The sequence below is a fragment of the Eleginops maclovinus genome, chromosome 8 (genome assembly GCF_036324505.1).
Source record: "Eleginops maclovinus isolate JMC-PN-2008 ecotype Puerto Natales chromosome 8, JC_Emac_rtc_rv5, whole genome shotgun sequence".
In the NCBI taxonomy this organism is placed as follows: Eukaryota; Metazoa; Chordata; class Actinopteri; order Perciformes; family Eleginopidae; genus Eleginops; species Eleginops maclovinus.
Window position 1 is genome coordinate 14,681,740 of NC_086356.1, and position 25,224 is coordinate 14,706,963.

The 25,224-nt window shown below is 39.8% G+C and overlaps 1 protein-coding gene across 9 annotated transcripts in view; it reads right to left on the reverse strand.

The window, feature by feature from the left end:
* Positions 1-2,187: 2,187 nt before the first annotated feature.
* nedd4l (NEDD4 like E3 ubiquitin protein ligase) overlaps positions 2,188-25,224 on the reverse strand; it is a 43,526-nt gene continuing 20,489 nt past the window's right edge. For 3 of the 9 annotated variants that reach the window (XM_063889522.1, XM_063889520.1, XM_063889515.1), the window contains 24 exons: positions 24,812-24,914; positions 23,755-23,909; positions 23,412-23,547; positions 23,065-23,253; positions 22,883-22,963; positions 20,609-20,668; positions 19,026-19,163; positions 17,397-17,603; positions 14,804-15,001; positions 14,076-14,153; positions 11,361-11,415; positions 10,450-10,508; positions 10,108-10,173; positions 9,795-10,024; positions 8,016-8,137; positions 7,772-7,842; positions 7,318-7,413; positions 7,137-7,210; positions 6,948-7,008; positions 6,660-6,719; positions 6,431-6,538; positions 5,372-5,468; positions 4,945-5,017; positions 2,188-4,042 (listed from right to left, as the gene is read on the reverse strand). In XM_063889522.1, coding sequence (XP_063745592.1) covers positions 3,940-4,042; positions 4,945-5,017; positions 5,372-5,468; positions 6,431-6,538; positions 6,660-6,719; positions 6,948-7,008; positions 7,137-7,210; positions 7,318-7,413; positions 7,772-7,842; positions 8,016-8,137; positions 9,795-10,024; positions 10,108-10,173; positions 10,450-10,508; positions 11,361-11,415; positions 14,076-14,153; positions 14,804-15,001; positions 17,397-17,603; positions 19,026-19,163; positions 20,609-20,668; positions 22,883-22,963; positions 23,065-23,253; positions 23,412-23,547; positions 23,755-23,909; positions 24,812-24,914 — 2,620 coding nt within the window. In that variant the 3' untranslated portion in view covers positions 2,188-3,939. Of the gene's footprint in view, positions 4,043-4,944; positions 5,018-5,371; positions 5,469-6,430; positions 6,539-6,659; positions 6,720-6,947; positions 7,009-7,136; positions 7,211-7,317; positions 7,414-7,771; positions 7,843-8,013; positions 8,138-9,794; positions 10,025-10,107; positions 10,174-10,449; positions 10,509-11,360; positions 11,416-14,075; positions 14,154-14,803; positions 15,002-17,396; positions 17,604-19,025; positions 19,164-20,608; positions 20,669-22,882; positions 22,964-23,064; positions 23,254-23,411; positions 23,548-23,754; positions 23,910-24,811; positions 24,915-25,224 lie in introns of those variants that run through there. The other 6 variants (XM_063889521.1, XM_063889516.1, XM_063889517.1 and 3 more) reach the window with 5 other exon arrangements.

Genomic DNA, 25,224 nt, shown 5'->3' on the forward strand with positions numbered 1-25,224 from the left:
CTCACATGAGACTCTGAGAGGAACAACATTAGAGTTTAAAAAATAATCATTATAGATTATTTTTTATCTTATAAGCAACAACTGCTTTTTCAGGGTTCAGTTTTAACTGTTCAGGGGTTTCATTAAGGTCAGTGCTGTCAGCAAAACAGAAGCCGTTAAACAGTTTTATCTTTTGATAGGAAACCAACTACAAGCTTTAGGACTTCTTATGATGAATCTCATTAACTCTCACCTGCACTTTGTGACTTTATTTTTCGAGCTGCTGGAATGCTTTAGAAGGAGGATCTGAAGGAGAGTTGGCTCTTTGTTTGTTTGTGACCAGATTGAGGGGAGCAGGGCTTGATAAAATGTCCCCAGACAGGCAGGGGGGGGCTTTTATTTGCTTGTCCTTGGAGCTGATAACTCTTAGATTGGCTGTGTGAATGAACTGAGGTCCCTTCACCACATCACGTGTGTGCGTGAACACACACACACACACACACACACACACACACACACACACACACACACACACACACACACACACACACACACACACACACACACACACACACACACACACACACACACACACACACACACACACACACACACACACACACTTTATTTCTGAAGACAGGTGCTCTGAATTTTAGTTTTTAAATCAAACCTTTAGCAGCAGCTCTTGTCCATCTAAGAATATCTATTTCTTCCTGGGAAAAAAATATTTAGTTATAAAAACATGTTCAGATTTTTAGCTATACAAATGGTCCTTAAACTAGCACATTTCTGTAAAGTCATAAACGATTCAAAGTAAATGGTTGATCATTTTGAATGTAGTTTTTTATGTTTTTATTTTATATAAATTCAGTTTTATTGCTTCCGTTTAGACTTGTGCTCATAATATAATACTAGCGTGTCATCTGATCAGAATGAATGAACTAGCAACCAAACATTTTAGTATTTTAGTTTGCATTCTTATTCATAAAATGCTCATGATTTATATTTAATTGAAATTAAAGTAAGAACTAAAAGTACAATAAATTCCCCCACTATATAGTGGTGTAAAAAGTATAATACACCTTAGAGTAAATTATCATTGTACGCATACATTTACTTAAATACCCTTTTGCGTAAATCTGATTAGTTTTTGTATTTTATTTTTACATCTGCAATCGTCAAATTAAGTCTCATTATTCTTTATATTCTACTTTCAAAAGTTTGGTAAAATGTGATTTCCAAAGTTTTGGTGTAAAACACATAGTTTGAACAGGACGGTTAAAAAGACATTCACCGGTTACCAATCTGCTGATACCTGTGCATTATACATTAGCATGGATCTTCTTTTGTACACTCAAAAAACATGGAAACGTTGCCCTTATTAAATGTATTATGTAAACAGACAACATACAATTGTATTAGGTTAGTTGAAACCAATCATATTAAGTTTAAATATAAAACATTAGGTTCAACTTAATATTATTGCTTTCAAATAACCTAAGACAATTATGTGTTATCTGTTTGCATAGTACATGTGTTTAATTTTTTCAGTGCACTACCAGGGTTGGGAGGTTTTCTATTACAAGTTGCCTGTAAATAAAATGTAATCATTAACCTAATATGATTATCAAAACATAAAGGGAATGTAACTTAATTACTTTGTTACTTTTAGATAGCCTCAATATAAAATGCAATGCACATAAAAACAAATAAGATTGCTTTTACTTAAATATATTAAGTTAAACTGTGTAACCTTCTAAAAGAAGAAACCAATATATTACGTGTAAAACGATTCCTCTGCTTTTAAAAAAAAACATGGTTTGCTTAAGCATATCAGGCTTTGGAACAACAAGGAAATGTGCGCAATACATGACCACAAGCAACAGTTTACAAAACAAAACATCTAATTTGACAATCTAACAAAATAATGGACTGGGAGATTTGCATTAGCTTCACCCAAGACTTGTTTTACTCAATGTGTAAGTGTGTGCTTTGCAATATATTGTTCTTTATTTTGATGTATTGCGACATTGCCATCTTGCTAGTAATCCGCATTGTAAAGAATGTACCAGTAATGTGATTACTGTATCTGAATGTAACTGTAAGGGAATACAGCTACCTTTTGTGTGTATCCTGATTACGTTACCCTTTTACATGTGATCTATAAGTCCCCAAGCCTGGGTACCATGTAAATGAAGTTATGACACGTTCTGAGAAGTTTCATTTTTATTTGACTGAAGTTAAATGAACCACAGAGAGTTGCAGAGAGTGGTAGAATCTTTAACAAAAGAGATATTTCCCGTCATTCATTAAAAAAAGGTCTACTCTTTACTGAGTCAGTTTGGGAGGTGGGATCACAGGAGGGAAGAGACACAAGGGAGGAGAAAAAAGTGAAAGGAGACAAAAGAAGAGAGAAAATGTGAAGTTTCTGCTTCACTTCCGTCAACGTTTTCCACATTAGCAGCAGCCCAGATTTACAGACTATTTATATTGCACCAGGTTAAGTGCTCCGAATGGGAAAAAAACAATCACATTCAAGTTAATGACAAAAGACATACACTAGGCGACATGACCTCAGAGTGATCTATAAAGTGCCCTTTAGGTTCAATGGTGTTAGAAAAAGGAGAGAAACAAAAACATAAAAAAAGAAAAAACATTTTTCTTTGTAAGAAACGTGCTGCTTTATATTCAGTGGCAATCACAGCTTTCTCTCAAACACCCTCGCACGCACACAGCTTCATTTTTAGTGTTTTTGATCAGTAATACTTCTGTTAAATTCATATTCACATATATTTATATTCATGAAAGAACTTAAAATGTGTTTTTTTTCCCCATGAACAATTTACAGCATTATGAACAGCAACAGGCAGGAGAATATAATCATTACGCAAACGTTTCAGAGGGACTGTCCCCAAGTGTTTTCCCTTCTCGACCAATTACATATCCAATTTACTACGATGTAGTCAAAGCAAACACAAGAAACGGTTTCATGCTGCTTTCATAGCACTACGATAAAAAACATTGTATTCAACACATTTGCTATCGCCATAACAAATGATATTATTTATTTCCCAGACTAGCCAGATTTACACTTCACTCACCATGTTGTATAGAATTGTCAAAATAGTAAACATTGTTCATCAGTACAAATGAGTTAAGAGTATTTTCTTGCAAGAATTATACCAATCGTTTAAAAAAAAAAAGAAAAAAAACACTATTCGAGGAGGACAAAACTATATAAAAAAACCTTGGGGATTATCTGATCCCTCTTTCTTGAATTCTTACCAGTGGCTAAAAAAAGGGAAAACTACAAAAAGGCTGCAGCGGCGATTTTGATCACACAACAAAGGCTCTACGGAGGGGTGTGACCGATGTCCTGAACTGTGATTGGCTAGCATTCCTAAGGTAATCTGGTGTTGGTCTAAGTGTTTGAGAGAGTTGTGATCATAGGGCCTTTTGCAGTTTCTGACAGAAAATAGTGCATTTAGAAGCCAGATTAAGGCCATGCTAAATCCACTGCATTGAAGGGTGCTTAAATACTGTGCTATAGTGTATACAAGGAGCTATTGAAATGCATTAGTGTTTTCCAGCACTGTAGATTTTCACAGGACAAGGTTAGAGGGGAAACAAACGGCAGATCAGGGGCCAGCTCATTCATCGCTCATGCCTGCGGATAAAAGATTTCAGAATTCAGCAGTGTGGCTCTCCCTTTCTTCCCCCAGCACCTTTAAGGAGTGACCTACCCACTCTGTAGTGATTTAAAGACATAGGCGTAGTTGCTCGACAAATCGCTGTAGAGTCTCAAGCCACCGTGCCGTGGAGGTGACTCACAGTCAGGCGTTACAGTACAACATGCTCGCACAGAACTGCTACAGCAGCTGGTTCGATCTGCCTGTGGCTTTTTGTTTCTTTTTTTATTTTAAATTGTTGGTTGCTTTTAAGCAGTCAGAGGCTGCTGCCTTAGTCGACGCCCTCGAAGCCCTGCGCGTTCTCCACAGCCATGAGGAGTTTCTCTCTCAGGTCCTCAAATGATTCGTAAGTGGGAAGATCCAAGCGGTTGAAACTGGGAAGAAAACGGTATTGCAAGTTACAAAAACTCAACATGGTACTTGGTTTCACAATGCAGAAATAAAACTTCGAAGCACTTTAAATCTACTCAACTTTTTAGCCATTGAAGCTGCATGGCTATATGTCAATCTGTCAAACTAAGACATCTTAAAAAATGTTCATGGTTCATGGAGTGACCCCTGTGAGGCCTTTATTTTTCCTCAAGTATAACCATTAGGGAAAAATGTGTTTGGAAAAACAGGTTTTTTTTACGAAACTTGCCTAGAAAAACCACTGAGTAAACCAGTTTCCCATCAGCCTCATCTGTACTTTCAGTAAAGCACTTACTAGGTAGCATTCCCTCTCCCGTCCGACAGCAAATTTATAAAAAAAGGAGTTCCATTTGGCTTCTCCTTTAATGTGTCAATCCATAGCTGGAGATTGTTGGAACAGTTGAAGACCAATAGGCGAGATAAAAGTACATTGTGATGTATTGAGAGCGCATTAATTGTTAGCTTTGTATCATCAAAATAATTGTCCCAAAAACTTTTTTCATTCATTATATTTAGTTCGAAAAGGGGCTTCATTAGCATGTCCATGTGGCTGTTGATTTCCCAGGATTCCATGAATGTTGTTGCTTTTCTACTGAAAACCAAAGCCAGATGAAAAAGAAGGTGAACATGCTAAACACCTTGTTAGCATTGTCCCTGTGAGAGTGTAAGCTAGCTGGCATTAGCATTAAGCTCACAAAAACACTGGGCCTAAGTAAAGCCTTAGGGATGTAACACTCACAAGTTTTTTTAGTGTGTGTGTGTGTGTGTGTGTGTGTGTGTGTGTGTGTGTGTGTGTGTGTGTGTGTGTGTGTGTGTGTGTGTGTGTGTGTGTGTGTGTGTGTGTGTGTGTGTGGTAGTAACATACCATGTGTGAGCTCTTGGCAACTTATCTGGTGTTCCCCATTGCTCGATGGTGAACAGCTGAGGTCCATTAGACCCTGGCACAAGAAAAATTGTAATTATGATATCACAGTTGATAAAGTAATACCTCTTGGTAAAATCAGTACATGCAACCATTGCCAGATAAATATGATACACATATTACTCACACTTTGTAGAAATGTTTCAGCAGATATCATAGCGTACATTTTTTGATGTTCCTAATTTGTCTTCCACATTTATCTCTCTCTATGTGAACAGTGATAGTAACTTGATTCTAGGAACTGCAGCTGTTGACTTTTGTCACAGCTAGATAAAGTTCGGGCCATGCCGTTTTAACAGATAATATAAGATTTGAAAGAATTTGTACCTGAAATAAAGAAAATATGAAGTTGAATGATGAGGTAACGTACCATAAAGCTCGGCAAAACCATTCATGGGCACTCGAGACGTTCCCGTCACAAACTGGAGGAGTCGGATCCTCTTTTCAGCATCCATCAACAGTACGACCTGCAGACAGATAAATAGATCATTCAACACACAGTTCACAGAATTCAATAATCAGTAACAATCAATAATTTATACACTTAATCATTTCTACAACTAAAACAGAACTGCAACGACTAATATAATAGTCAACACAAACTAAATATTGATAAAAGATTAATAGTAATTTATATGCAAAAATTACGATTATAGTCTCTAAATATGGAGATTCCCACTTTTCTATTTTATAAACTCAATATCTTTGGGATTAAGGCTGACAAAACAAGTTATTTAAAGATATGATCTTCGACTGTTTACTTTTGAATAATTGTTAATCAGGAAAAATATTGGCGAGTTGCAGCAATAAACTACAGGTCAAAGTATGAAGCAATTACTCAAAGCATCAAAGCTTTTGTTGATAGTTTTGAAATCTATCTAGCTTTAGAGTGTGTGTGTGTGTGTGTGTGTGTGTGTGTGTGTGTGTGTGTGTGTGTGTGTGTGTGTGTGTGTGTGTGTGTGTGTGTGTGTAAGAAAAGCATTCAAACAGAAGCAGTTTGAGCCAGTTCAGTAATCAAATGACATGACATTGATGTCTGTGAGTGTGTGTGTAAGCATATAGACTCATGACGTTGTGTGTGTGTGTTGTTTGCTGTGTGTTTGCTTGTGTGTTAAAGGGAAGACAGGTGATAACAGGGCAGCCACTACTACAGGCACTTTCATCAGAGCAAACAAGCCTGTTCTTCCAAACAGCCTTTGATCTTTAAAAAAGCGAGGCCAGTAAAACCTGTTGCAAGCTGCAGGGGAAAATACAACTCGTGCTAATTTTGGTTTTAGAACTACCCACATTTTATGAGTAACAGGTTGTTGACAGTTTACCCAATACGCGCGTGTGTGTGTGCGTGTCTGTGTGTGTGTGTGTGTGTGTGTGTGTGTGTGTGTGTGTGTGTGTGTGTGTGTGTGTGTGTGTGGCTGTAACACAGACGTACCTTCCAGAACCACTGTATGACAGGATGGTTGGGACAGTAGCCGTTCTTGTAAACAGAGTGTTGTCTCCAGTCGTTGACGTCGACGTCACCTAGACCGCACATGAGCAGCTGCACAGAGACAAGGGCGAAGGAGAAACAAAGTGTTTAAAACTATCTAATCTGTTGAGTTTAAATGCTTAATGTGTGATAATCACAGCAGAAAACAGATAGGATAAAGAATCCATTGTACCTCCAGTTCGTTTTCATCAAAGATCTTGATCAGATCGATGATAATAAGCTCAGTGAAGCCCTGAAAATTAAACACAAAGGGAATTAAAACAACTGTCTTCATGACTGTTGAACTGTAGCATTCAAAAACAGAACCTCCCATTTAATAACTGAGATGTTTTAAAGTGTTTCAAGCTAGGTATATTCAGAAGACAGGTGTATTTGTAGATACAGAAGGCCTCAGCCACATTGACCTCAAACTATGATCACATCGCCCCCAAGTGGCGACGGTATTATTGCACATGAATACCTCCAGGAAGGCGTTCATCTGCTTCTGGACCCGGTTGACAAACCTCCACTGGATGACCAGGCTGAGAGAGGGAAGATCATAAGCATTTGGATTAATGTTAATAATGTAACCTTATTTTAATAATGCCTGTTACTAGTGATAAAGAGACACAGGATTTAGTAAAAATATAATTGTATGTAATGTTCTTACTCTATATATTCCTTTTTGTTTTCATTGGTGACCACCATGTCTGAGCCACTGGGCTTCAGGTCCACCTGGTACGTCTGAGAAAGAAAGAAAAAAAACAAAAACAAAATTAAAGCCCTGCTCACTCCAGACACTGATCACATTAGTGACATTGGAAATTGTGAGTGCTTTCGGGCGTGCACACCTGTCCAAAGTTGTCCTCGTCTATACAGAACCTCAGGTCCAGCTCAGTGGGGTCGTTCTCCAGGATCCACTTCAAAGAGTTGTAGTACTCACTGTCCTGCAGGCGGGCAACACAGGGCAGATACACAATTACACACAAAGAAACGCAGTCATTCATCGGCTTTTATTTGCAGCCAAATGTTATTCCTTTCTCATAATTTGTAGCTCTTTTAAAGTCATTGATCTTCAGTGCATGCCTCCCTTTGTGTAGCACGCAGGAGAGCACTTTATTGACTGCGGTCAAAATGTTTCTGAAAGACGAAATGTCAACAAATATTGACTTAACTATTAATATTAGTCTAGCACAATTTAAATTCACTAAATGCTTATTTTTTCACAACGTCAAGTGACCACGAATTTTAGATTTGAATAATGAACGATTAATCAGTGAATAATATAGTAGCTTGAGCTCTTACCACTGACTCCATGTCTTTAAGGGAGATCTGTTTTCCCAGCATCATCTTGTAGAAGGGTCTGATGAAAAAACCTTTAAAAGAACAGCAGAAAAGAACACAGTGCTGTAACTGTAGGCATGGGAATACGCTTAAAGACATTGATGAACATGTTACAGATGTGTTCAAAATACACACAGTAACATATCAGTTTAAAAAAAAAATAAATGTCTAATACAAAAGACTGATCCAACATCAGGCAGCTTACCATCCAGCAGTTTTCCATGAAACACAGCCATTCCCGCCACACGTCCGATGAACTTGAAGTAGGAGAGGTGATCCTCGTTGCACAGGCCGGAGTTGGGGTTGATTTGGAGAGTGTAGTTGTCTCTGCACACAGGAAGAAAGACGATTCAAGATTTCATTCGCAGGTTATTCAGTAATGCTCAGAGCAGTCAGTATGTTTCTTTATCTTGGTCCATTTCATCACAGACACCTGTAGTATCAGTGGTATTTGCAGCTGCAGGCTAAAGAGCACTATTGCAAGAAAATGGACTTTCAAAAGATTTAATTCAAACATCCAGAATTGACTTTACAAAATCTGGCTCTGATTCATTTCTTCATTTTGGATAAGTGCTCCATATATTTTCTGTTTTATGATACACTGCCTGACCAAAAAAAAGGTCACACACTCTAATATTCGTTGGACCGCCTTAAGCTTTGATTACGGCACGCATTCGCTGTGGCATCACAAGCTTCTGCAATGCCACAACATTTATTTCTGTCTTGCATTAATTTTGTTTTGATCTTGTATTGATGACGGGAGATTTGGACCACTGCGCAAAGTCTTCTCCAGCACATTCCAAAGATTCTCAATCGGGTTCAGGTCTGGACTCTGTGGTGGCCAATCCATGTGTGAAAATGATGTCTCATGCTCCCTGAACCATTCTTTCACAGATTGAGCCCGATGGATCCTGGCATTGTCATCTTGGAACATGCCCGTGCCATCAGGGAAGAAAAACTCCATTGATGGAATAACCTGGTCCTTCAGTATATTCAGGTAGTCAGCTGACCTCATTCTTTGGGCACATAACGTTCCTGAACCTAGACCAGACCAACTGCAGCAAACCCAGATCATAGCACTGCCCCCACAGGCTTGTGACCTTTTTTTTGGCCGGGCAGTGTATCAGTGCTTTATGCTAGGCTCCACCGTAGGACTTGGGTAGATTCTACAGCTCCTTAAGTGTTCTTCTTTAATTTAAACAACTACTGCCTATCGCAGGGGGTTTGTTTTCCCGCAATAATGCATTTTATTTTTATGTGCTGAAACTGTTTTTTTAAAGGCCACATTTCAGTCATAAAACCCTTCATGTGGTTGTTAACGATGGGCTTTTTATCTAATTGATCTGCAGATCATTTTAAACCTTTATAATTAAAAGTTGGTGTGATAAATAATCTCAATGTGGTTTCATTCCAAAAGATTTGTTTTTCTTAAATCAGACAAACTTTAGTCTAATGTACTTTTTCTAAAGTCCTTTACAACAGCCTCATCTGTATTATTTATTTGTGTTCCCTTTGCCCTACAGGGCATAAAATCAAAGAGTCAACACAGTTATTATCTCGTGCTGATGGTGCCAAGAACAGGAAGAAAAACATACGTTGCTTTAATTATCTAAATGTTTGCTGTATGCGGGAAACGTTTGTTCCAGGATGGCTTTTTCAATGAGAGGAAAAGTGAATCAGAGCTGAAGGAAACTTTTACAAGTCTCATAGGAAGACACTATGGCAGCTCTGCTCCTCACGCCCCTTTGTGGAAAAAGCCAATAAAGAGTAGAGAAGGATTTTTACTCAAAGCATGGGTCCTTTACTATGGCACATTTGTATTGCGCCATATCCTCTTTAAACCTCTGTCTTTCATAATAATAATAACAATTCATTGGATTTTAGCACTTTACCAAGTGCTCAAAGCACTTACATTACATATTACATTCATTAGATCGTTACACATCAATACTGTGGACAAAAGAGCGCAAGAAAACAAGCTTACGTGGCTGAGTATTCGAACAGGCCGTAGTAAGGGTTGAACATCTCCTTCGATAAGAGGAAGAACCACTCTCGGGCCACTCCGCCATAGTCCAATCCTTTCTCCGACTCGAACTCGATCCACAGCCGCGCCTTCAGAACGTCCGGCCTCTTCAGGGACATGATGCGACGGTACGACTCCTCGAAGATGTTGCCCCGGTGTAACTTCATCTCGAATCGGTTGGGAATGTCAGCCTGGAACAGAGACCTTACTTTAATGCAAATCCAAATAACTATACTGGTCTGGGTGTATCTGCATTTTCAAAAACATTTCTTACCGGTTTCTTCAACTTCTTCCTGAAGTAATCATATTTCTGCTTGAACTCTCTGGAGTAGGGAACAGCCTGCATGGAAAAAAGAAAAACACCTTTTTTAATATTTCTTGTTAAAATGCAACACTGAAAAGTAGCTTTGGGAGGGGAGGTCGCAACGGGTGAGAAGAAAATCTGAAGTGGTACAAAGAGTGACCTGTTGGCATGTTGAGTAACAGCCATAGCCGCAGAGTGATTAACTCTGTTGCACAGACAGTGTGACTGATAGTAACACTGTGTTAAACATGGACACGTGTTGCTGTTTGAGTAGTAACGCTGCTGTGGCTGCAGGAAGAGGAAACTACTCACGGGTCCTGTGATAGCCGGGCTCTGCAGACGAGGGTCCTCCCACTGCGTGTTCTTGGTATCTGGATGAACAAAAAATAAACTCTTCAGGCAACACGGATTAGAAGACTTTGATGAAATCTGTGCAGAACCTATTAATCAATATAGAATTTGATTGAAAATAAAACCTACAACTCTGATGATTGATTAATTATTTAACGTATTTAGCAATTACTGGAAATATGTTTTTACAAATGTGAGGGTTTCAATAAATCAATTGTTATTAAATGCATAAGAGCTACAGTGTAGCTTTGGCAAGAGAAAATCTTAAATTTTCCTCCAACAACGCAACATAAATATATGTAAACAATAGAAATTGTGCAAAAAGAAACAAATAGAAATACAATTATGCAAGAGAATGTTGCAAGTGTCCCATATGCAAGTAAATGCAGAAATAATTCAATTATATACATGAAGTGAAGATAGTATTAAAAGCTATGTAAAATGACACTGCTAATAAATAAATATGTGAGCCGTACAGATGTATGCTATACAGTTGGGTTTTTAAGAAATTTTTTGGGCAACGAGTGCCTTTAATATAGTGCAGTTCAGAAATGGGGAGACAGAGGGGATGACGCGCGGGGACTCAGGCCGGATTCGAACCTGGGTCCATTTGCAAATTTTATCCATTTTATATGAATGGAAATACAATATATTTGGTTCTTAATTGTAGTAAAATAAGTTATTCAAAGAGCTTTTATTAACTCACGGTATTTTTAACACTTTTAAACATGTCATACACTAAACAATCAACAGATCTATCAGTAAGGAAAATAGTTGTTAGTTGCAGGCCCTTTGAAATACTTATGACCATACATCTTCAGTTAGAATACACTGTTGTGTTACATCATGTCACCATAGCAGAACTGTCTTACTGTGGTCAATGTAGAAGGTGCGTCCGTCTGAATGAATTCTTTCTTCCCATCCAGGCTAAAATAAAAAGGAGCAAAAAAAGACAAGAGTGAGAAAAAGCAGAGTCCCCTTTAGACCGCACTTTTAAACAGGCCATGCTCAAATAGTAACGCAGTGATAGTAAATCCATCCACTTTTCCCCCCTTTTGTTAACTTATGTTTGATTGAACTTGGCTGACCATTAGAGGGTCCAAACACCGACTGCAAGCTCAATCAGACACCACAAAGGAAGGGAACGGATTTTCTCTCCTATTTGAGTCCAGGTCTGAGACGTCAGTGAGGAAGGGGTACGACAACAACATAAAAGGTTAATCACCACTACGTTTTCAAATCCACCACTGAGACGGTGACCACTCGGTGCAGGCCACACACATACTCGTACAGCACCAGCAGTCAGGCATTAACACAGTAGATTGAGAGTAAGGGGGAGGGGGGGGATGAACCTACAGTATGTGTGTTCCTATGTTTGCTCTACTGCACGAGTGGAGACCAGATTGAAAAGCTGATAACACATGCAGCCAGTTCCTTCCTCTAACGTACATATATAGCTCCTTTTGTTTCCCTCCCCCTGCCCATTTATTCCACCCTGTTGTCCTCGTGTTCGTTCTCATTCGCTCTCTGACAGTTGATTCTCAAATTTGTGTTTTTATTTACAAAATATGGTCAGGTAAAAAGATCATTCCTATTCAATAATTCACAGGTTCATTAATATGCAAGACACCACTCATCGAACCTCCACCCCCCTTAAGTGTCTCACTCGTAGAGCTCAATTTTGCATAAGGGGAACAAATGTCTGGGAGGTCTTCCAACCATAACAAAAACTGTACCTCACCATCTGACCACTGTATGATGCCTGGTTTCCATACATTCAAATCAGTGTTATTTTATTTAAAATGTAAGTACAGTATATGTTGTTCTTAAAGTTAGCCATTTTTATTGAATCCAAGCAATTGTTTGTATATTGATCTTGTGTTTTATATAAACACAATAATTGCGATTTTTACCAATATTTAGATATGTGTTTTTTGCCTCTTCCTGCACTGTTTGTCATTTGTTATGATTATGTATTATCTATTGTATAGCTATTGTCTGTCTGTGCCTCGAAAGCTGATACACTTGGATGCATTAAGGAGAACTGTGGGGAGCACCAATGTGATGCAATAGGGGAGCACAGAGAGAGGAAGTGGGGTAAATATACTGATGGAAATGAAGGGAGAGGTACAGCCCATCCATGCCGGTCATGAGAGAGAAAGAGAAAAGACAGAAAGAGAGAGGAGGGAGAAGAAAAAATAAAGACAAGAAAAAAGCGCAAGGCTGTCTGCAGGCATTTTGACCAGACCGGACCAGACAGGAAGGTAGGCAGGCAGAGTGAGAGAGGCACCAACCAACCTCCTCTGGTAGGAGCTGCCAAACAGACATGGCCAGGTGTAGAAGAAGAAGTATACATTAGATCCACCAGAACGGAGAGAGAAAAAGAGAAAGAAAGAGAGAGGGAGAGAGAACACACACACATGCACACATCACACAAGCCTGTGAGATGTACACTCCTCTGAAGCTTTCATTAGTATAACAGCTAGCTGCGGTAACGTTTGGCCCACGTCTTTCTTTGTCACACAGATAATAGAGCAGGTGGCAGACAGCCTTCCCCTCCTAATTAGAGATCATCACTCGGCCCCCACACTCTCATCCTCCACAGTGACATTCTCCAACTGACACCCTCTCCTCTAACTAACAAGGAAATGTCTGATATTGTGTGATCAAAAGATTTTTCTGCTACATCCACTTCATTTACATAGCTAAAAATGTAAACACAGACCATTTAGTGAAGGACAGTTCACCCCAAAATCTAACTAAATATTCTTTTACCTGTAGATTTATATGGAACTACAGGGATCTCAGCTCTGGGGGCTCAAAGCACCGAAACTACATTAAAAAATGAAACTGCTCACTGTATTTTGTGCCTCTACTGGGACATGTCTCCATGCTTTAATATTCAAACAGCTCTTTATTTTTCTCATACTGCCTGTGCTGTAGCATCTCTTTTCCCCCTCTGTCTCAAACCAGAGCCCAGTCTACTCTGATTGGCTAGCTGGCTAGTTCTGTTGTGATTAGGCAACCACTTAAGAGATGTCCCGCCCCTTGCATATCACCTACAATGTGTGGAGTCGATAGAAGCGACAGCGCGGGGGGGGGGGGGGGGGGGGGGGGACTTGGAGATTTTAGCCTTTGCAGACCATTTACAATCACGCAAACCTATATAAACACCCTACAGGAAAGGGTAAAAACCCAAAACACTCAAGTCCTTTAAGTTACTGTTTCATGATTTCTGGAGAACATTTTATACATTCCTTTTGGCCACCTAGTTCAGTTATATTCAAGAGGCGTACAGTAGATTGATAAATAGCACTACAAGTAAGAGGAAAACATGTGTTATTGATTTTGGGGGGAACTGACAACAAAGACGTCTTTTAAAGTCTCTCATGATGCAACAACTTCAAAGTTATCAAGGTAAAACAAGTACACAGTTACAGTAACCTACCTCAACATGTAACAGAGAACATCTCGTAACAATATGTTAATGGGTGAGTGAATGAGTGAGCAAAGCAGTTATTGGGATCTATGCGGTTGATGTGGGCCAAAGGTTAAATATGCAGTGGTGTCATTGTGAGTGAACTTACAGGAAGAGGACCAAGTTCCCCAGGCTCCATTGAATTCTTACTCCTCAAATGGACTGGATATTTCAACCTGGGGTCCTCCTGGTTATCAAAAAAAGGGAGAAAAGAAAGATGCAAATCAATTATTGAAGAATAATATTGTATTTAACACAATTCCTTAGTCATAGAATGGTAACATAATGGACTGAACTTTGGCTTTCCCACCACCAGGTGTCACTACAAGATCCTGAAAAATCAACGCTCACCACTGCCCCTAAAGATTTTAAGTCTCTATTTAATAACTCAAACTGCACCAACAACAAATACTATAATACACCAAGCAAATGTATAGCTTCATTTGATTTGTACAAATGATTCAGGTTTAAGGAGCTAAATAAATGAGTACCTATAACAAGTAAGATGTGAACACATATGTAGATGTTTTTTTTTCACAAAGCTGTTGATTTAGAAAGCAATTTCCTTACATATTAACCAAAGGAAATATATTTATTATTAAATTGTTATGGAAACCTTATATATTTTCATAGATGAACTTGTGATTGAGTTTATATTATATTTATTCAGCTTATGTTCCCTATATTTATGACCAAACTACATAGTTCTTTCATGAAAATTGTAGGTAAATTACAGATAATTTAGACAAATAAAGCTTTACCCTTCAAACATTTAAAAGAGCATTAGCCTAAAGTACAGTTGAGCTGCAGCCTGTGACCAAAGTGTGTGTAACTCACCCAGGTGGTGACTCTGCTGTTGTGGTCAATAAAGAAAGGCCGTCCGTTGGGGGCTATCCTCATCTCCCAGCCCGGGGGCAGGAAGCTCTGCTGTGTTTTGGGCTGTGATTTGGGGGAGCTGTAGGGTGACGGCTGGGGAGACTGCGGGTTAGACAACGTGTCTTTCACAGCCCTCCGCAACTGAATGTTGTTTGCTCCCTGTAACCAAAATGGAAAAATAAATAAAATGAAGTATAATATTACCAGCTTTATATTTCAATCTATCTGACTGACAGCCTGACACAGAACATAACTGATCCTTTGAAACACCTTGGTAGTTGCCTTGGTATTCTGTTGGAAAATAGAATAAGATTAGATAGATTTAAAAGAACATCAACATGGTGAACACAATATTACGTCTGAGGAAACCAGGGGTAAAGGGAGGGAGCTAATCAACATGCAGCGTACTCCATGGGCTGTCAAGCTGTCAATCCAAATGCCAAAATGTCAAAACTAAATTCTACAGATTTCAGCTTTTACCGATTCCCTGGATAATGCCTCTGAGATTTAATGTTACAACAACAACATTTTTGTAGACTTTAACTCCTCCGTGGCTCGCTGGATGTAAAATCCCTCCAAAACTAAACGAAATTTACCGCAACACAAACACAATTCTTAATTAAATCTATTTTCTGGGGATAACGGGAACATTGGTCACATAATAGAACCCTTTCAGAAACCATTTATCCACAGAAATTAATCTTCTAATGCAGTACAACACATACTGAAGTTGCTTAGGATAATGAGTGTTCCCAAATCACATTATTCCTCTCGCAGTAATTATCACAGAACGATCTGATTTTACCAGGAGGAAAGCCTGCATTAATTAAGCCGCAGACCTCCCACCTCCTGCAAAATTGGTAATTACAACATTCAGCAACTTCCTTTCCCCTTTACGGTGCTTTGCTATCACACAGACACACACCTTAATTAAACCTTCTCCAGGTTTCCTCCCTTGGTAGTAGCACTGAGTCAAGCCATTAAATGCAGTGAGAGGTCAAAGTGAGACGCTCTGTTTGTGTGGTGTATGTATAACTGCGCTACATCATTTAAAGTTGAAGTGAAAATATCAGCTTTGTATGGATAAGAAATGTTCACGGACAACTTCAGGAAATGTTTGACAAGTTTTCAAAATGTCACATGCTTTAAGTTTCAATGACAAGTGCATGTGCACACACATTCCCGACACGCCTAAAGTTATGATAATGATGATAGCATAAAATCTGTAACAAGCAACACAATTTCAACTCAAGAACAGTAAAGAGATTTAAAGATTGACCTAGAGTCATGTGGTTAACATATTAACCAGCCAAGCGGTCTAAACCCCAAATGATTAAACCTCAAAACCAATGAGTAAAAAAAACAGCTTTCTTAAAGAGACATGTTATCAACAAAGCCAGGAAGAGATTAGATCATACTGAGAGGTTAAGAATGAATACTGTGATCTATTACTGGTCATTCACACTTCATTTTTTTAAATCAGTGACTATTGTGGGGTAAATGATCAATGCTCCACTATTTTTGATACAAAGATAACTACTGTCTAGTGACATGGGGTACTGTCAAATATTTTAAATGTCTCATTTGGTGTTAACATTTAACATTGTCTGTACATTTATGTTGAGGAATCAGGCACTACATCTCCAACAGAGCAAAGCAAAGAATGAGCAGAAGCTACAATCTGATAGCCCAGTGTGACTGGAAGTTCATATCGCAATGGAGGACGTCTCCTAATGTTCCTTTAAGGTATTCACAAACAACGCCCTGTTTTACAAATGTATCTTCAATTACCCACGGGACCTTCTTTTTATTAGCTTCTGTGGTTGCCTTTGTGTTACCCTAATGGCCTCTGGATTCAAGCATATTTAGTTTCCAAAATCAATATCATTGATTTGGATCTCCCCTGGTTTGCTTTAGCAAAATACATCAATGGTTTTGGACCTGTGATCAATTCAAATAACTTATTCATCCAGAGGTAACTGAATCTACCATATTGGATTTACCCAACCAGCCTTTTTTACTATTTATACACTTGGCTGCAGGAAGTAACGCTGACTGCGCCACGAGTGCAGATTGTTCACAACAAACTCATCATGAACAACAGAGCTGGAGAAAGGCTCGGACCATTTCACATGACTATTCATTGTTTGGAGCACAGTGACACTGATTCATCAGCTGAAGATGATAACAAAAAAAACTGTATAAAGAAAGAAAATCCTCCTCTATTGAGAGATGAGAATAAGAGATTGGTTAAAAGAATATTATTTCCAAAGTATGGTTAAAGATGAAGAGAAAGAAAAGCAGCATCAAGACAGAATTAGCCTGAACGATGACAAAATAATGGTGTGATATTAACGCAGGAAATGTGGGATAATGTGATACAGTTGGGTGAGGATCAGGTTTTGATCATCTTTAAAAGGGATGGGAATATACGATTGCATTACAAGGAAGTGTGGAAGGGTAAAGATTGGAGGAAACAGGAGATGAAAACAGGTCCTTAGGGTGTGAAAAGAGGAAAAGGATAGAGGAGACAGTACAGGTGACTAATTCTCACCTCCAAGGGGGTGGAAAGGGTGACAGTAGGGGAGCTTAGGCTACGAGGTCGTCGGACTTGGGGCTCATGGAGGTGGTTGTTGGAAGCATTGGAAGAGGAGGAGGGGGTGGATGGGGGTGCCAGGGCCGAGGCTCCTCCTGGTGATGGTGATGCTGCTGCTGCAGCGCCTGCTGCTGCTGCTGAGGTGCTGGGTCCGTCTTCAGTCAGCTGTCGGCGAGAAAAGCACTTTTAAGGTTAGGTGGAGTTGGAATAAGGCAAGCAATGTTGTTTGTGAAACAAAACAACTTGTTGTCATCATGGGTCATGCTGTCGGATGATGCTTTTCTGCACCGGGAAGGACTGGATGCAAGGGAAGCCATAATAAAAAGGTAAAAAAGCATAGTTCATAGAGGCCCAAGAACATAATCAATTCTGTTGTTTTAAAGAGGTCATATTCTGCTCATTTTCAGGTTCATATTTGCGTTTTGTGCCTCTTCTGTGACATGTTTCCATGCTTTACGGTTCAAATAGGCCTTTCTCATGCTGCCTGTGCTGCAGCACCTCTTTTCCCCTTATGTCTGAAACCAGAGCCCAATCTGCTCTGATTGGTTAGCTGACCGGCTCTGTTGTGATTAGTCAACATCTTGGAGATGTCCTGCCCCTTAGCTTACCACGTTAATTGTTTTGTAACACTAGCCAATAAAGCATAGTAGTTACATAATGATGTTACTATGTTACAGGGGTAAACATAGGAGTCCAATTGAAGTGTTTCAGGCAGGGGGGCGGAGGGAGAGTGTGGGAAAGAAACTCCCTCTGGAGGGAACTTTGGGAGCCACTGCAGACCGGTTTTTCTGTGTGTTTTTTTTTTTACACACAGAAAAACCTATACAACACACTACAAGAAATGAAAAACCCCCAAAAGCAAAATAGGACCTCTTTAACTATAATGATTAACAATATGCACTTAGTGGAACAATGTACTGGGAAATGAAAACGTGTCACATACTGTTTAACCCTAACCCAAGTGAGGGGACAGTACACCAAAAACAAAGTCTTTGTAAAATAAACCAGTGGCAGTATCCTCTCCTTTGGGGTAATAACACAAACAGATGAAAATCATGACCATGTGATGAAAGACAACAGATGTGTAATATCATCGACGGAGTTCTGATAAAAGCAGTGATGAGAGGAGGGGTTTCAAAGAAGAGAGGCATTAAACATACACCCAGTCCCATGAAGCAGTCTGTCCCTGGGCTCAGACTATGTGGAGCTGCTACAGTTGCAGACAGAAAGACAGGGGGAAGACGAGTGGAAAAACAGGGAAAAATGGGAAGGGAGGGAAAAGAAGTGGTTGCAGTTCCATGCCAGATGTGACCCGAACAGAGCGGCACTTCCTCCAGAGTATCACACAAAATGCTAGACAGGAGGAGGAAGACATAGAATAAAGTTGGAGAAGAGGAAACCGGGCAGAGAGAACGACAGAAAAGGAGACTCTGAGGCTGTGTCTCTTTCCGTCATTCTTTATGGCTACACAGGAGGAAACACAGTGGGAAAAGAGGGAGAGGTCCGACACACACAGGCCATGACAGGGGCCGAGGAAAGGTCCAGTCCCATGCATACAGTCCAGCTCAGCCTTCAGACCTGCTGTACCTGCACAATGGGCCTAGTCCAGGTAGTGGTGCGGCTGTTATGGTTGACGTAATAAGTTCTTCCTTTGCCGTCCTTCCTCTCCTCCCATCCAGGGGGCAGGCCGGGGGTGGTCAAGGCGTAAGCAGTCGCTGAGGGAGACTGGCCGAGTGTAGGGAAAGAGCAAAGCAGAGACAATTCATCAGTACAGGCTGGTGTGTGTGCTTGGAGATGTGGAGCGATAAAATGGTGAAATCACAAGAGGTTTAAAATATATTCCCATTTCAGCTGCGCAGCAAAGACACCATTTAGGAAAAACAACAAGAGATGATGACTGGGTATGATGTGAACCTTTACCCCAAAAAAAGAAAAGAGTGATACTAAAATAAAGAAATCATTACCCCTTTAATGAGTGAGCTATTAACCATTTGTAGTATAAAGATTAGTGAAACAGACAATTACAAAATTAACTGTGGGGATATTTTAGACCCGAGCCGGACCAGGACATATTTTGATGTATGAGTATCAGTGGATCAGAGGCTTTAAACCTGTTAGTAGAAGTGTGAGTTTCTGTAGTTACAACCAATCCAACAGAGTGATACATCTTCTCTTTAGTGCATCATGTCACCTCAGGTGTTTCCTTCTAAAGCCAAACTTTACCGGGGCCTCCCATATTTCAATCAAGCAGCTAGTGAAAAAGGATGATGTGGTGTTCAACCATTGTATCAAAGTTTTAGGGACATATATCAACAATATTTAAAGTTAACACAGACCACACTGTTTTGGCAGACTGTCAAAATTAAAGGACTCTGATCGGAGACAAACAAAACCTTGATATCCCTTTTGGTCACATTTGTATAATGCCTGATACCATTGACTGATCAGAGGCATTACTGTACTTAATACTGACTAGCAGGTTGCTACATCAGGGGACAACACATGTGCCCACACACACACACACAGTTACTACTGTATCTAAGGGACACTGCAGACCTAAATAAGCACTTTGTCACAACATCAGAAATAAGACAAATATAGAAAGACAGATTAATTCAACCCTAGATGGCAGAAATTGTGTCATATTAGACGATTAATACAACTTCATCAGTGTCAAATTCAAGTACTTTTAAGCAAAGTAACCCACAAATTACACATTTTGTATAAATATATATAAACAGAATTAATTCATACATACAGCAATCAATGTGTATTGTCATGTTACTAGATGTTTGTATTCACTCTTATTGTTGTGTTTGTTTAAGGTTACTCATTGCTTGGCTAGCCCTGCTCCTGTTGGTTTATTATGTTGTTTTTTATATTATTTTGAAGAAAATATTCAAATGTAGGCGTATTCACAACCTGGTTAAAACGGTTCAAATTTAGAATTTTCTAAACCTTTAAGACTTTGTACAAACCCTGATGATTTATGTGAATTTAAAATGAAAAGTTGCCATCTTGGATAACATAGAAGTCACAGTCAATGTGTGGCTTTCCACCCAAGTGCAGGATTTTCTCAAAGTGATTCACTAGTCAGGGACCTAGTTGGTGTCTGGGGACTAAGAGGTGTACGACTGATTAAGTTTAAACGTTATTTAAACTGATATTACCATGGACTCCTCACCACCTGAGATTGTTTGAGCTCTTGTTCTTCTGGTCTGGGAGCCCTGCTGGTGGTAGATGACAGGGGAAAATGGACTTTAGTTCACAGTATGGTATGTTTTCAATGCCAGGGGAGGAGGAGTTATGTGGAACCGGGGGGGAATGTTTGTGCAGTAGTGAAGTTAGGAAAATCTTATTCCAGAGTTGATTCTCAAAGGAGGTGAGGAGTGACAGAAAGAAATTCATCCATGAAGCAAATGAGCTGTGAGGTTGACGGGGAGCAGGAAGGATCACAATCATTTGTAAGTAACCTCAGGTGTTGATTGGCTGACATGATTACACAAAATAGCAAGGTGAGGAAAACTTTTAGGGCTATCAGGAACTTTGATATTTTCCCTGTACAGTGTATTTAATCCCCAGCCAGTGCAGCATCTTTAATCTCAACACAAGAGGAAAAGGAGCTGAAGTAACACCAGACAGAGAAAAAAGCTCTGTGTCCTGAACGTTTTAGAGCAGCAAAAGGGAATTGCTGTGCTGAAGTTCAACCAAGGTGCACAAAAAAGTGTTTTGAATATCAAACAAAGTGCAAGAAAAGATCAGATGCAGAGTGAGAAAAATTACATAAATTGTAGTTTCTTCCAAGCAATCAAAAAGATTAGTAAGATGACATTTTCAATATAGCTCAACCAGCATTGTTTAACGAACACACTCTTTTTCTAAAACTACACAACCTGGAAGACATTTAAAAACCTGATTTGCACTTAATGGTACTGTCACTTCCATCCCCATAAGAATACACAGCCTTTTAACTACAGTAAGGAATGACCTCACTGTTATGTCTAATGTCAAATGCATAAAATGTGGACAAACAAGCTCAGATCTGTATATTAGCCATTGTGATTTATAAAGGCAACACTCGGCCTCAAATTAAAGAATAACTCTCGTAATATTCTATATGTTTATCATTCTCAAGAAATCTGAAGACCAAAACCAATAATTAATTGAAATACTAACATATATTGTGTCTGAAGCGAAAGCTTGACATACAGAAGCCTATTTCACTGTGTTGTAGGCCTGCGTTGTGCTAAAACTATGAAAAAAAAACATCAATTAGCCAATGTTCATTTATGACCATGAGACAATGTTAATACATTAATACTCACAAGAGCACTCAATGTGAATGTATCCGTGATTGAAAATAGTCCTTATAAAAAAAACACTCTCCTGTTTGAGTCTCCTAAAAACAACATGTGCCAGCTTTTGGTTTTTTTTAGGAGATTACATAGCCTTTTTTCATGAAACCACATATTTAAGATTTGTCTATCTTCAGTAAGAACCAATGATGATGATGATGCCATAGAAAGATATAGGGTAATAAGAAAGTATTGAATGACAGATTAACATTCTATTGGGTTTGGTCTTTTATGGGATTTGATGAGAATGACAAAGATATGAAATAATACCACCCTGTCCCTTTGATGATAACTAACTTGTTGCCACAGATGGAGGCTACCTTTCTCCATGGAAAATGTCATATGCATTGGGCTGTGCAGCACCCATCCACTTACACACACACACCTAATATCATTAGGAATTGAGGAACTTTAACTGACCTTCCCTTTGCCCTCGCAATAACACATGCTGATTATATTTCCCTGCTGATGGTTTCTTAATGAGCCTCGTGTATTCCAGTACTTATAGACTAATCATTCATGGGAAAGGCTGACATCAGCACCTGTACTTTTCCTTGGCTTGACAATGGCAGAGCTCACTGCTGTGACTCAGCCGTGTGACAAACATCTGACTCAGATCGTGTGACAGTTTGCTGGAGCTGAATCCCCATGGACGCTATGACTCAGGACTCTCTGGGGATTGTTTGATCTGATGTGGTGCTGTCCCTAATTTTATTTGGGAATGATTTCTGCTGGAATGGTCATTCTGCTGGCAAACAGCTGTAACACCAAGATTCATAGAACACATAAAAACATAGCTGCGAGTGAATCACAAAGAGCAGCGAGTAACAGTGGGAGGAAGAGGTGTGGTATTCCTACAGAGGCGAGAAGAAAAGGAAGAAACAGTAAAATCGAAGAAGCGTAGAGAGCAGGAAGGAAAGGTGAGGAGGAAGCACAATACGAGCCGAGTACGAAAGTTGAAATTTCAAATGCAAAGAGGAGCAAAGGAGGTGACTTCAAGTGTGCTACACCCACAGCACTGCAACATGCCAAGAAAAGGGAGGATTTCAAGAAGATGGAGAAAACATGTGGGGGTTCAGAAATATGTACCATAAGAGGAGCAGCCAGGGCCTGTTCACTGACACCATCCGTCATACTCGAGGATCGGAGTCTGTTTGACAGCTGGTTCTGCTATAAAAAAGAAAGCAGGAAAATAAATAAAACACTTACACCATTAAGTCATTTAAATGTGGAGTGATTGAGGTTTTTATTACAGGAAATTGCAGTCTCACCAGAGCAGAGCTGGGCCCCGGCAATTCGCCGTTGGTTTCGGGAGTGAGCGTCAGCCTCAGATTTAAATCTTCAGAGAAGTCCTGGGGGACGGGTGTCGGCGGTAGCTGTGGTGGCAAGTTGTTGGAGGAGCCGGGCAGCGACTGGGCCTGGCTGTTGCTCGGTTCCTCCTCTGTGATGAGCTCCCAGGACTAGGGGGTTAACAACGAGACGCGGACATGAAACAATGATAACATTTTGGTGACCTTATCACTGGAGACAGCTGAGGCTGTGTGTGTGTGTGTGTGTGTGTGTGTGTGTGTGTGTGTGTGTGTGTGTGTGTGTGTGTGTGTGTATTCTTCTTTCTCACATTGTCTATGTCTCTGGGCTCCATGTGTTCGTTCTCTAGGTCTTCACTGATGTGGCGCCTCGAACGGAAGACACGATGTGCTTCCTGATGGATCTGCCGCTGCTGATTATCACTCTCAGTCTCTGAAATCACGTCCCTGAAGGAGAAGAAGACATTTCATACCAAAGAAAGTGTTAGGAAGTCACGAATCTAATGCTAAGGAACATGCCCTGAACATTAGATTATGTCAAAATTGCTGCCATGTAAATAAAAACTAAAAACCTTTAAATAAATGAGGTAGTATTAAAGTAAAATGACAAATAGATTCAAAAAAAATTAAAAAAAGGGGAACAATCATGCGTACATGTTTGAGGGCCGCTTCCACTGTGTGCTGCGGTTGTTGTGGTTGACAAAGTAGGTGCGTCCAAGGTTGTCCACCTTCTCTTCCCAGCCGGCGGGCAGCGGAGGGAGCAGCTGCTGGGGTCGCTGGGAGCCCGAGTCAGCGGACTCATCCCATCCCTGAAAGAGAAAGTTCAGACTGTTTGACACGAGGCCGCATGAGTAACTCACTGCTAGACCGCGGTCACAGATATCCCAGTGAGCTGACAGCTTGTCAGACACTCATGAACTTCTGATTTAAGAGGGGACTCGAGCATGGAAGCGCATTAAGGATGATGGATTCATTTGTAGCTGCTTAGAACATGTAGCCGTGTTGTGGTTTCAAAAGTAATTGTTAGAATATAAAGTTTTGTGTTTTTTTGGTTTGACAAACTGTCGGGCAATATCTCATCAACCATCTAGATCTAAGACTGCACTAATGTCCGTTGACATAGCACTACCAGTATGTACATGTAAGCAAAGAAGTAAACATGACTAAAAACAGTGGAGCTGGTGTAATGAGTTATGGATGTCATTGTACAGAAAGAAAAAAAAAAAGGATCTTTTTTTTGGTAAAAGGAGTTTAAACTTTTGTACTTCTTCTGCTAAAGTCACAATATCTGTGAAGCCTTTCACCGTCTGAAAATGTCTAGCACCTCTCTAGCACAAAAAATCCACACTTCAACACATACGAACACACAAAGTAAAAGAGGAGAAGCTCCTATTTCTCCGAATAACAGGCAGTATTATAAATGGGTTTTCCATACCCTGACCTGGATAAGACACCAGATTTTGGCAGCAAGATACTGTCCAAATTCTTAGAGAGAATAATAAAAACATGAGCCATCCTTTCTCCTCTCACCCTAAGCAAATTCACATTTCTATTGGTCAAAGTCTCACTTTCATTTTTTAAGCTTAGATGTGTGTTTTCTTTGAGTGCAAGGAGGAAATAGAACTAGATTCTGGTTTGGCTTCATGTTATTTTGAACAGACTGAGAGGCATGTCTTAGTTAATGCTAAGTCAGCAGTAGCCAAGTCCTTACCTCAGCCTCCTCCCTCATGTCTCCAGGCTCTTCCTCAGGTCCTCCAAGTTTGGGCAGATAGGCCATCTTCAGACGCAGATAACCCTTCACCCTGGACTTGTGACTAGAAGGATAAGAAGAAATGCACCCTCTTTAAAAAAAAAACCAGGTGGTCTGCACCCTCCAAGCCCTTATTAGGCTGAAGTCGAGAAATGCAGGGGAGTTTCCAAACTGCCTATTAGCACCAGCTGCTCTTTTACCTTCAGTGTTCAACTGACCGTCACATGAACTTACTGCTTTCTGGAGACATGACACATGATTAAAGTCATGGTCAGTATAATAATCGCTCAATGTCAACTCAAATTGCTTAGGGGCAAAGACTCGGACACCATTTAACTAAAGAAGTTACATTACTGGTCTCCAATTTCACATCC